Source organism: Salmo trutta, chromosome 28 (genome assembly GCF_901001165.1).
Source record: "Salmo trutta chromosome 28, fSalTru1.1, whole genome shotgun sequence".
Lineage (NCBI taxonomy): Eukaryota > Metazoa > Chordata > Actinopteri > Salmoniformes > Salmonidae > Salmo > Salmo trutta.
This window is the reverse complement of record NC_042984.1, coordinates 16,635,923-16,649,332: the sequence shown is the minus strand read 5'-3', so window position 1 is coordinate 16,649,332 and position 13,410 is coordinate 16,635,923. Positions and strand designations below refer to the sequence as shown.

General features: G+C 41.9%; 1 protein-coding gene across 6 annotated transcripts in view; it reads right to left on the bottom strand.

Moving 5' to 3' along the window:
- The window catches only part of hspg2 (heparan sulfate proteoglycan 2), a 195,256-nt gene that overhangs the window by 85,128 nt on the left and 96,718 nt on the right, over positions 1–13,410 (bottom strand). For 5 of the 6 annotated variants that reach the window (XM_029718873.1, XM_029718874.1, XM_029718876.1 and 2 more), the window contains exons 9-21: positions 9,580–9,699; positions 9,296–9,427; positions 8,329–8,473; positions 6,657–6,808; positions 6,103–6,273; positions 5,478–5,641; positions 5,003–5,182; positions 2,433–2,629; positions 2,037–2,184; positions 1,017–1,144; positions 674–760; positions 470–528; positions 30–91 (exon numbers count right to left, since the gene is read on the bottom strand). In XM_029718873.1, the coding sequence (XP_029574733.1) occupies positions 30–91; positions 470–528; positions 674–760; positions 1,017–1,144; positions 2,037–2,184; positions 2,433–2,629; positions 5,003–5,182; positions 5,478–5,641; positions 6,103–6,273; positions 6,657–6,808; positions 8,329–8,473; positions 9,296–9,427; positions 9,580–9,699 (1,745 nt within the window). The remainder of the gene's footprint in view (positions 1–29; positions 92–469; positions 529–673; positions 761–1,016; positions 1,145–2,036; positions 2,185–2,432; positions 2,630–5,002; positions 5,183–5,477; positions 5,642–6,102; positions 6,274–6,656; positions 6,809–8,328; positions 8,474–9,295; positions 9,428–9,579; positions 9,700–13,410) is intronic. The other variant, XM_029718878.1, reaches the window with a different exon arrangement.

Genomic DNA, 13,410 nt, shown 5'->3' with positions numbered 1-13,410 from the left:
CAGTAAGCCAACGCAGCGTAGTGTGTTACCTTGCAGGCGCATGGTCTGCTGTTGGAGTTCACTGCTCCTCTGCTATCACACTTTGAGTTTGCTGAAGGAGGGAGGGAGTGGGGAAAGGGAGGGGAGAGAGGGGGGGAGGGAAGGAGAGAAACGGGGAGAGAGAGGTAGGGAGGGAGTGGAGATGAATCAGTACCTGGGAGTGCTCCACCAACTCCAACCCCTCCACATACCAGGCTGATGATGACACCCCCCTCAGCAGGTATGACTGATGTTAATAATAACACTGGGTCAAGACAGAGGCTCTTAAAGGTAAAGTAGGATATAAAGCAGGGCATGCACTAGAGCTAAAAACCAGTCATATACTGTACACATGGCTCTGGGTAAAACAATACAAATAAAGCATTTTCCTGGCACTTTCAAGCCTAAAAACAATGTCCTTCCCGATACTGATGTAAAACAGAACACTCACTGTTTGGAAAACATTTGCCATTAGGCTGTAGTGGGTTACCCTGGTACCCAGGTGCACACCTATGAAGAAAAAATACCCACAAACATCTTAATCTTCTATAACTATCCGTTATAACTAACGAATCCATATACAGTAAAGCTGGCATTGACTTAAAGACAGTGCAGATGTAAAGGGGTGTTGTCATTTGTGATGTCACTTCCTTACTTTTCACAGCGGCGGCCGGTGTAGCCTGGTCTGCAGGCGTCGCACGTGGCCTGGGAGTCATGGTCCAGGAAGCAGGTGTCGGAGAACCTGGGAGACACAAACAAATCACAGGAGTAGACTGTTAGCTACATGAACATTAGCTGCCGGTTAATGGGTAGCAACATAGGTCACAAGGTGACAACACCAGTAATGAATGAATAAGCCCAGTGTTCTTCTGGAAAGTCCAGTGAATCCGCCCAACAGGGACGTCAACCTGCTCTTTCCATTCATGTATGTCACTCAGGGTGTGTGTGTGTGTGTGTGTGTGCGTGTGCGTGTGTGTGTGTGTGTGGTGACCCCTCACCGGCGGGACGTCTCGGTGTATGGGCAGGGACAGGGCTTGCAGTCATCGGGGCGACCTCGTCTGGGGTCACCGAAGTAGCCTGGTCTGCACTTGTCACACTGAGGACCTTCAGTGTTGTGCTGGCAGCTCTGAGGAAGGGAGAGGAACGTAGTTCAGTACACTTGTCCATACATTATTTACAGAGCGGCTGAACTTACCAATTCTGCATGTTTTTCTGCTGCTCATAAAGAAAAACGAGATTTGTCTTAGGGGTGTTGTTCGATAAGGGTGTGTTATGTTCGCTTTATTGTTCCCTGGCAGTTACTTTTGTTTGTCCCTCTTGATTCACCGTAGCAACAACATAGCCACTACCACTTCCTCAAAATATAATTAATTTAAGATAAATAAAATAATCTGTAATTAATTTTGACGTTTTTTGCAGAGGAGGTCTTAGTCGCACAATGTTACATCTATCTAATGTGTTTGGTGCAGTATTTCTCAAGAAAAATAAATTGCATGAAAAAGTGCTGGCAGTGCCCAGGACTGATTTCTGAGACCCTGTCATCATCAGCAAGCTGTCAAACTATGGTAAATAAATACATTTCAATTTCACTTAAACCAGTGGCAGACTGGAGAGATCACTATCAATCACATCAACAAGAGGTGGGGAGGCCTGTGTCACTATCTGGAGGTTCGCTGCTATGATTGGATAGAGCGCATCAGCACAGCTGTTTATCCGTGCATGACAATTCTCCCTATGCGTTACCATCCCGTGTTAGTGGGAAAGTGGTCATGATTGTAGTCCAAACCCAACCCGTCATGTAAGTCGTGAGGACCTCATTTACACAAATCTCACAAAACTCAGTTTAGTAAAATATTGAGTCAAAATTATCCTACTTGCATTTTTTACCACACATTTTTAAATCATTTTTGTACACATTCTCAACACTTAGAACAGATTTGTTTACAGCTAAAATACATTGAGGCGAATATAACTTTATAATAGTATAATAATAACATTATGTTGTAAAGAGTTCTCACCAGACAGTGTCCACTGATGGGGTCACAGGCGCTGCCGTGGCCATTGCAGTTACATCCAGCACAGGATCCCAGGAAGTTCCCTCCAGACACACGCTCAAAGCCAGTGGAGCACTGTTCACAGGACAGTCCTGAGTAGCCAGGGGGACACCTGGGTGAGACAGACACACACCATAGAAGCCATTAAAACTGAAACTCTCCTACATTTCAAACACAATACAATGCAATGCAACTTTATTTACAATATATTTACAGCTGCAGGCACAAAAAAATGTATGTCACAAAAACCGGTACCACGGTTTAAGTAATTTTCTTAGTGCCTGCAACTCTATTGGGCGATAACAAACTACATCCAATCCAAATCCCAACCTCAGCTGAAGTCAATCTATGGGATCTTACCTGCACTCCTCCACTTCCTTGGCATTGCCCTGGATGTTGTACTCCACGGTGGTGGTGTCCATGACGATGTCGCTGAGCGCCACGCTCACCATGTGGTTGTCGTAGACGGTGCGGATGCTGATGGCCTCCAGGCTGGCCAGGGTCATCATCAGGTCCTCACGGGACACCTGGCGACCCGACGAGTGCTGCCAGTTCTCCTACAACAACACATACCAACCATGTAAGGTCAGACACTCAACCTATGCATGTTAGTCCTAGACAAGTACTTTTTAGCCACTGATCATATACTCTACATTAAAGGCCTAGATGGCTTCATCTTTACAACTGATCATATACTCTACATTAAAGGCCTAGATGGCTTCATCTTTACAACTGATCATATACTCTACATTAAAGGCCTAGATGGCTTCATCTTTACAACTGATCATATACTTTACATTAAAGGCCTAGATGGCTTCATCTTCACAACTGATTATATACTTTACATTAAAGGCCTAGATGGCTTCATCTTTACAACTGATCATATACTTTACATTAAAGGCCTAGATGGCTTCATCTTTACAACTGATCATATACTCTACATTAAAGGCCTAGATGGCTTCATCTTTACAACTGATCATATACTTTACATTAAAGGCCTAGATGGCTTCATCTTTACAACTGATCATATATTTTACATTAAAGGCCTAGATGGCTTCATCTTTACAACTGATCATATATTTTACATTAAAGGCCTAGATGGCTTCATCTTTACAACTGATCATATACAAAATGCCCAGACTAGTACATCTCAGCCACTGACCCCATATAGGCTATGTAAGACCTACAAAAGGGTTCCAAAACTCTCTTTGGTTCCAGGTAGAACCCTTTTTGATTCCAGGTAGAACCTTTTTGGGTTCCATGTAGAATCCCCTTTAAATAGGTTTTTCAAGGGTTCTCCTATGGGGACAGCTGAAGAACCCTTTAACCTCTACGGGCCACGGGGGCAGTATTGAGAATTTTGAAAGAAATATGTGCCCATTTTTAACTGCCTCCTACACCAACTCAGAAGCTAGGATATGCATATTATTAACACATTCGGATAGAAAACACTCTGAATTTTCTAAAACAGTTTGAATGGTGTCTGTAAGTATAACAAAACTCATATTGCAGGCAAAAACCTGTGAAAAATAGATTAAAAAAAATGAGAATTTTGTGACTGTACTATTTAGTGTCATTGTTTTAAAGATACCACAGTGAGAAAGGATTCAGTTCGCAACTCCTACTGCTTCCACTAGATGTCAACGATCTTTAGAAAGTTGTTGGAAGCATCTGTCATGAATACAGACCGAATTAGAAAGCTTACAAGTTGACACGTCATCACTTCATTTTTTGCGCCTGCGCATGAATCTGAGAAGAGTGCCTTTGTCATTATCGTTTATTCTAGACACTTGATAGGTTGTGTGAAAATATTACTGATGTTTACTGATGTTTCACGTTAAAAATGGAACAAAAGATTAGTGCTAAACAACGTTTGACATGTTTAAACAAACGTAAATAGATTATTTACTAGGTTTTCTTTAGCTTTTCGACGTGACTTTACACTGCCCACCTCATTTTGTGGGAGCCTACTGAACGCTAACTATTTGGACATAAATTATGAACTTTGTCAAAAGAAACCACATTTGTTCTGGACCTGGGATCTCTGGCAGCGCCTTCTGATGGAGATAATCAAAGGTAAGGGGATATTTAGAATGTTATTATCGATATTAGATGATGCTAATGCTAACGGTATAGCTTAGCTTAGCTTAGCATATAGCTTATTGTTGTTAGCATAGTACCCAGTTTATGCAAAATGTGATTTCCCAGTAAAGTTATTTTGAGATCTGGCCATTCGGTAGCAATTACGAGATGATAATATATTATTCTTTGAATGACAATATTATAATTTACCAATGTTTTCGAATAGTAATTCCGTGATTTGTAATGCTGGATTCACTGGGTGCATTCGAGCCGAAAAAAATTCTGAATTTCACCGCGACTGTAAATGCTGTTTTTGGATCTAAATATGAACTTGATGGAACTAAAAATGCATGTATTGTATAACATAATGTCCTATGAGTGTCATCTGATGCAGATTGTCAAAGGTAAGTGCATAATTCTAGCTAGTTTTCTGTCTGTTGATGCCCTTCTTTGAATTGGCTAAACATTACACGCAGCTATTGTCAATGTACTCTCCTCACATAACCTAACTTTATGCATTCTCCGTAATGCCTCTGAAAATCGGACAGCGTGGTTAGATTTAGGAGATATATCTTTCAAATGGAGGAAAATAGTTGATTATTTGATTTTTTGAAATGATTACTCTTGCAGTTTTGAATTCCCCGCCATGGTCACATGACAATGAATCCCAATACCGGGATAAGATCGGGATAAGATCCTCAACAGGTTTTAAGGTTCTAGATAGCACGTTTTTTTCAAAGAGTGTAGAGACGGGTACATTGTTTAACTAAAAATGAAGAAGAGGGCTAGGAAGGAAACAAAGTGAGGTAGATATGTTGTTTGTGGTTGAAAGATGGACTGAGACCCACCTCAGTGAATTTTATCTCCTTCTTGTTGACCACCCTGGAGGGGGTGGGGTTGCCCCTGCGGTAGACCAGTCTCTGACCGTTCCCAGTCAGAATCACATCTGGTTTCTCCTCAGGCTCAGTCTCCCCGCGGGCCAGCGTGTAACGCACCTTGTACTTCAGTAAGCCTCCATAGGAGTCAATCTAAATATCCATACAGTCTCTGTATTAACAACATTGTTATATACTGTAACTCTAACGAAGCTCTGACTAAGGCAGTGAGGCTGAAACAGATTATGGTCAAAAGCAGTGTGGAGTAGGTTCTTTCCTTTGAATATGACTTCAACATTTCTGGCGCCCTTTCTGACGCAACCCTCAGATGTGCAAGTCAATTTCATTTAGAATTCATATAACTTCAAATAGTAGTTATCTTGCTAGTATAAGCTAATTTCAACATGGTGTCACATTGAGCCATTGGAGAGCAGGAGAGATGCTGCACCTTGTTGCCCAGAAACTGGCGGGGAAGCGTCCAATAGGAGTCCAGGATGAGGAAGCGTCGTGATAGGTCGACCAGCTGGAACTCCTCATCCTCAGGGTTTATGAGGAGCTGAGTGGAGGAGAGAGGAGGGGTGCCTGGTCTAGAGGGGTACGTCACGTTCACTCCTAGAGTTAGGGAAGAAGGCAGGGTGTTATGGAGGGAGGTAAGGAGAGAGACATATGAAGTAAGAGAGAGTTTTATCATACCAGTAATGACATTCATATTACACATGCATAAAAAAAAAAGCTTAAATTGTTTTTTTTAAGTTCAGTTCAATCAATTGTTGGCGCGGCAGTTAGTCTAGTGGTTAGAGCGTTGGACTAGTAACCGAAAGGTTGCAAGATCGTATCCCTGAGCTGACAAGGTGAAAATCTGTCGTTCTGCCGCTGAACAAGGCAGTTAACCCACTGTTCCTAGGCTATCATTGAAAATAAGAATTTGTTCTTAACTGACTTGCCTAGTTAAATAAAGGTAAACATTTTTACAAATGTCTTGACTTTTTCACACAATATTTAGGAACGTAAAAATTCCATCAACTTGTGTATTTATTTCATACAGGTATTTGTATTTAGTGTGGTCCAGGTACCTTTGAAGTCGTCCTCGTCAGTGAAGCGCAGGTTGATCTGGCTGCGGTAGCGGCCGGTGGTTCCACAGTTCTTGGTGATGCCGAAGCAGAAGCAGGAGTTACAACGTCCCTCCACACTGAAGTGACCGTCTGGACAGTTTCCTGGTGACGATGACAGAGAGGATGACAAAACTGGACGAAAGGACAGCACGGTGCAAATAGGCAACATAGAAGAGACAGACATAGAACAGGCAAAAAGGTGCAGACAGACATCGACCATTTTAGGCAATTCATATACTCACACGGATGTTATTTTCTTATACAAAATAATGTAACGAAATAGCCTTTAAAATGATCTAGCTGATCCCAGAGGAGAGTAGTATACAAACAGTGTACCTGATTCCCATTATAGGGCCAACCCGAATCTTACCATGCTGGCTCTGATATTTGAGCTTCCAATTGTCCTTTCTAGCATGGTTTCAGCAGATATGGTGGAACCATGCATAACCAGGCCAGCTCAGTCCAGTTCGGCTTGTTTTGGCCTTATATCGGGAATCAGCCTGTCCAGTCCATACCTGGTTTCTGTGTGAGGCTGAGCACCCCGTCAGGGATACCAAACACAAGGCCCTTGGCGTTGATGGCCTCACAGGTGTACGCCCCCTGGTCCGCCTCCTTTACGTCACGGATGGTCAGGGTGCCACCCCCATTCTCACTGGTCATTGAGATCCTGGGAAGGCAGATACATACAGATGTAGGATCTTAATTTGATCACCCTGTTGCAGAAGAACTTTCCTGCAATGCAGGACATTTAAAACTTGTAGTGTATTTGAGGTTTAAGAAGGCTTCTGAAGTTTGTAATGTCCACTTTGAAATTTCAGACTTGATTTCCCCTTATGAAAAATGTATCAACCCTTACAAAAATGTCCATGAATGCTGCAGGATAATTTTCCTGCTGTAGCAAAGTGGCTCAAATTAAAATCCTACATACATTTACATTACATTTTAGTCATTTAGCAGACGCTCTTATCCAGAGCGACATGTGTATACATTGCATACATTACATTAATGCTTCAATCAAATAAAATACAGAAGCCTGTGGTCGACTCTTCTGCAGCCAAATAGCGATGATTCACTTTTCACAGTTAACACGAGTGTCTAAAGGGCTTTCAGAGGACAAGGAATAGTCTGACTCTAAATGTATTTTCTGAACTGACACATTGCTATATGAACAGCTATACTCTCCACAACTTTAGGCTTTCAGTATGGTATGTTTTAATAGTGATTGAAATAGTTAAACATGCACTATGCAGAAATCGCTCCACCATTTCCTGGTTGCTAAAATTCTAATAATTCACCTAATTTCAGTTTATGTAACAAAACAAGCAAGTATAGTGTAGAGAATCATTGTACCATCTAAACTGCTGTGAAATATATTTTCCTTAAACAAAAATATTGTATTTTCAGCTGTTTGAAGCTGGTGTACAAAACTAAAAGTAAAACGAAACTTCAAAACGGGAAGCATAAAAATAGCGCAAATAGAACAGATCTACCGCGTCTCAGACTTGCTTTCAATGACAGATCTATAACACACATTTCTATGTGAATTTGGTCGGGTCGACATCAAAAAGTTACATATTGCAGCTTTAACTCTCTGATAGGGATTTTATTTTGACGGATTATATATAACTTTACTGTATAACACAAACAGCCATTCAACGAATGCACAGTAAACTGAGTTATCTGTTATTGCACATTTTGAAAATCATTTTCCACTTAGAGATCATTAACGCAAAGCCACAAAGCAATAATTAATGACAGGTGACTGGCCTGTAGATCGGATTTATGACTGAGAGTCATATATGCAATGAATGAAATGCTGACAAGATTGGATAGCGGACAAATCCTCACTCATTTCAAAATCTTCACGGTCTGTTTCCAATCAATTATACGGAAAACTAATTTTACACAATTCCCTAAATTAAACCCAGCATTTTTTTCCAGACAGACAGAGTTTGAAGAGAAGTCACGTGTATCATGCAACAAATGGGTTCAGAACTCACATTAAATGTTTATTTGATGCATATCAACTTATCAAATGTTTGCCAACACACACACAGAGACATTTTCAAAAGCAACTTAACGTTCCATTTATTCAGGCTGGGGCCATTGGCTTAAATGCCTCACTAAGTTTATGATAAGAGCTGTTATGGGCTGAACAAGAGAAGGAGGAGGACTGTACCAACTCACCTGCCACTGATGGGGATATGGCCCCAGTTGAGCCTCCAGGTGATGATGGGGGTAGGAACACCCACTGCCACACAGTTAAAGGTCACCGTCTCCCCCCGCACTGCCTGAATGGACTCCTCTGGGGGACTGGTCACCGTGGGAGGAGCTTAAAGGCAAAGTTACGAGAAAACAAAGATGAGCGTCTATAAAGCCAAGTATGCAGGCACTGTGGGACACATGATTCAAAAACAAATCCCAACTACCCAACCTCAATATAAAAGGGCAGTGGTTTATTTGGGTACTCAGTCTCTATAGTGAGAAAATGATGGAAAGTCAAAAAAATAAACTCTTTGCCATGGATGCACATCCCAAAAGCTCTGTGTCTATGTCACCACAGGGTGAATGGAACCTGAGTCACTGCAGTGGTTATGGTACAAAGGATGACTTTTCAAGAGAGACACACAGAGGCTTACACTGAAAGAGGGGGAGTTGGGGGTCAGATGGGGTTTTGAGAGAGAGAGAACAAGAGAGAGTGAGAAAGAAAGAGTGAGAATAGTGTATGGGTGAGAGAGAGAAAGAGAGACAAATACTGTACATGATGTGTGAGAGAGATAAAGAGAGAAAGAGAGAGAGATAAAGAGTGAGAGAGAGAGAGAGAAAGACAGAGAGAGAGAGAGAGATTAAGAGAGAAAGAAAGAGAGAAAGAGAGATAAAGAGAGAGATATAGATAGAGAGAGATAAAGAGTGAGAGAGAGAGAGAGAGAGACAGAGAGAGAGAGAGAAAGACAGAGAGAGAGAGAGATTAAGAGAGAAAGAAAGAGAGAAAGAGAGATAGAGAGAGATATAGATAGAGAGAGAGATAAAGAGTGAGAGAGAGAGAGAGAGAGAGAGAGAGAGAGAGAGAGAGAGAGAGAGAGAGAGAGAGAGAGAGAGAGAGAGAGAGAGAGAGTGAACAGAGAGACACAGACAGATAAGGTCTGGGACTTACTGCAGCCATACTCATCAGAGCGGTCTGGGCAGTCTGGCTCTTCATCACACTGATAGCTGGATGGGATGCAGGTGCGGTCACTGAGGCACACAAACTGCTCTGGGGCACACGTGTCACCTGGACCTCTGGTGGCTGGAGAACCAGAAGAGATGGAAAATCACTTTGTCATTAATCATTTTAACATTTAAGTTTCCACAGAGTTCAAAAGGAGTTTGAAAAATATGTGAATCTTTCTGAAATGAACTTGTTTGGCTTCAGATCAACCAACAGGAGTATTGACTTACGGCAGTCTGTCTCGTCTGAGTTGTCCTCGCAGTCGTTGTCTCCATCGCAGCGCCACAGCTTGAGAGCACAGCGGCCGTTCTTACATTTGAACTCATTTGGTTCACAGGGAGAGGGAGTACCTGGAGACAGACATAGAGCCAGGATCAGTGGAGTACTTCAATCAGACACCTTGATCAGGTGTGTTCGCTTTCCAAACTGTTTTTCCGTGATTGTGTGTATGTGTGTATATCTGGGTTTCTGTTAGGAAATGTGGCGCCTTTCATTTGAATTTACCGGACATTTAAGAAATGTACCAGATCCCTTTGCATTGGCTGCGCAACCTGATTAGGGGATCCACCCACTGTGCTTAGAATGCCAGAAATGTTACATTTTATGGTAAATCACATTTCGTTTATGGTAATTCATCTTAACAGAACATGCAACTCCGATGCAACGGCATGTCATTCTTACTGAATTCTGCTGAGAAATATGAAGATGTTAGAATACATATGCAGCGCGTCCATATAGGGGAAGCTTTCCCTAAAGTAAATTCAATTGCCAAAATGATATAGCCTAAATAGCTTACTCCTGACCATACATAAATAAATAAAATAATTCAAAATACTGTAGGCTACTACACCAGAAAGCATGATTTGGTCACAAAGGATAATTAGCGTAAATCACACAGCCTACAGTCGGAAGGGCCCACAATTTGGGCAGAGCGTGCTGCAAATACCAAATAGATGATTGTTGAGTTGTGACTGTCAGTGAAAAGCAGAGTCACGTATATGGCAATATTTAAAAATACAATCACGGAAAAACTGTTTGGAAAGCGAAATGGTCATTGCTGTAAATAGAAGACAATGAAAAGTCTCCAATCTGACTTTTAACTATCAAAATAACATTGGCCATACCCCCGGTGATGGTTAGTGTGCATAGTCACTGTCTTTATCATTGGGTCAGTGCCACATTAGTTTGTTTTTGGACAATCATCTCCTCCTGCAGGTTAGACGGACGTCATATTGTATTTGTGTTTCCCCTTTTCATTGGCCCAGAGTAGGCTACCTTGTCATTTTGGTCGTATTAAAAAACATTATGCTAATGTCTCCAGTCATATAAAACGGAGTAGAATTACATGAAATGTGTTTATAAAAGGCCAACATTTTCCCGTGATACAGCCTGCCTACTCTACGCCACTACGCACTGCATGCAACAGTATTTCTTGCGAATAGTGATTGAGTTATATTAGTAGCTTAAATTATGACTATCCAATCTAATCATCCCATTAGGAATAGTAGGATATCTTACATAAGCCTGCAAATGCCAGGATGCATGGAATGCTTTATCATAAAGGTGCATTTTTATGGTGAAAATGTACTTCCCCAAACTTGAAACCCAGGCGCCGCCTATGTTAGAATAACTGTCCGCATTTACTTATCCTCAGCCAACAAGACGAGTAACGAACAGCAAAATCACTAGCCTATACCAATCTACTATCCCCATGGTAGAAAAGTTGACCTATTCTATTGGTCAGCTTGTCGTTCTGTGCGAGAAAGAAATAGATCCCAAATTCATACAACCAGTAGGCCTAGGCTACCTCCCAAAAAACGTTCAAAAACAATAAGGCTCATGCAACCAATCAGAAGTTCAGCTTAAAATGACGATAAACTACTATTTCTTCCCATTATCAGCTCAGCAATGCGCACAAGGCAGTAGGCTATTCGCGAATGTTCGTTCCGTAATGCATTCAGCGGAAAACACCATTGTGAGGGCTTTCATATGACAGAGATGAAAATATCCATTCGAAATGTAGAAAGAGGGAAATCTAAATATGCAACAACCAGCATGGGTTGCTAATATGACTAGGACTGTTCATTTTGGCTTGAAAGAAAGTTGATTTGAAAACCAATAGAATATTAGAGAAAAGGCTACATGTTTCATTGGCATATGGAAGTCTTTATAAAAGGCTACTTGTTTCAATGGCATATGGAAGTCTTTATAAAATAATTGTCTGCAGGTTTGGTTAGATTTAGGCTAGGCTAGGGAAGACATGTCTCAAAATATGTAATAAAACGTTCAGGTTTCAAACAATTTAGTATATGTTTTCAAAATGCATACTGTCTCCAGCTCAATGTAAAGTGGTGTGTGATGTGCTGAAGCCTGTCTAGATGCCTTCAATTTACCAGTTGAGAAAAAGAAAATAGTAGGCCTAGCTCTACACGTGATTGCCTTTAGAATTGTTGTGCAATGATTGAGCTTATTAAAGCACATGTTTCACTCCAGCAACAACAAACGGCTGTTTGATGAGCTGTAGCAGCATCTCTCACGCTAAATCGACAGCTATTTCAATCAATGAATAGGCTAAAATTATTTTGCAATGTGATTTTGCTTTTCTCCCGGACAATTGGCCGGCGGCAATTTTATTTATTGGCTTTTCATTTGTTTTATCGGACAAAAGCCGTCTATTACCGGCTAACAGAAACACTGGTGTGTGTATATACATTTTATTTTTATTTTATTTCACCTTTATTTAACCAGGTAGGCAAGTTGAGAACAAGTTCTCATTTACAATTACGACCTTGTTTGGGCTAAATTATAGATGGGCTATGTACAGGTGCAGTAATCTGTGAGCTGCTCTGACAGCTGGTGCTTAAAGCTAGTGAGGGAGATAAGTGTTTCCAGTTTCAGAGATTTTTGTAGTTCGTTCCAGTCATTGGCAGCAGAGAACTGGAAGGAGAGGCGGCCGAAGGAGGAATTGGCTTTGGGGGTGATCAGAGAGATATACCTGCTGGAGCGCATGCTACAGGTGGGTGCTGCTATGGTGACCAGCGAGCTGAGATAAGGGGGGACTTTACCTAGCAGGGTCTTGAAGATGACCTGGAGCCAGTGGGTTTGGCGACGAGTATGAAGCGATGGGTCAGCCAACGAGAGCATACAGGTCACAGTGGTGGGTAATATATGGGGCTTTGGTGACAAAACAGATGGCACTGTGATAGACTGCATCCAATTTATTGAGTAGGGTGTTGGAGGCTATTTTGTTAATGACATCGCCGAAGTCGAGGATCGGTAGGATGGTCAGTTTTACGAGGGTATGTTTGGCAGCATGAGTGAAGGATGCTTTGTTGCGAAATAGGAAGCCAATTCTAGATTTAATTTTGGATTGGAGATGTTTGATGTGAGTCTGGAAGGAGAGTTTACAGTCTAACCAGACACCTAGGCATTTGTAGTTGTCCACATATTCTAAGTCAGAACCGTCCAGAGTAGTGATGCTGGACGGGCGAGCAGGTGCAGGCAGCGATCGGTTGAAGAGCATGCATTTAGTTTTACTTGTATTTAAGAGCAGTTGGAGGCCACGGAAGGAGAGTTGTATGGCATTGAAGCTTGTCTGGAGGGTTGTTAACACAGTGTCCAAAGAAGGGCCAGAAGTATACAGAATGGTGTCATCTGCATAGAGGTGAATCAGAGACTCACCAGCAGCAAGAGCGACATCATTGATATATACAGAGAAAAGAGTCGGCCTAAGAATTGAACCCTGTGGCACCCCCATAGAGACTGCCAGAGGTCCGGACAACAGGCCCTCCGATTTGACACACTGAACTCTATCAGAGAAGTAGTTGGTGAACCAGGCAAGGCAATCATTTGAGAAACCAAGACTATTGAGTCTGCCGATGAGGATGTGGTGATTGACAGAGTTGAAAGCCTTGGCCAGGTCAATGAATACGGCTGCACAGTATTGTTTCTTATCGATGGCGGTTAAGATATCGTTTACGACCTTGAGCGTGGCTGAGGTGCACCCATGACCAGCTCTGAAACCAGATTGCATAGCGGAGAAGGTGCGGTGGGATTCGAAA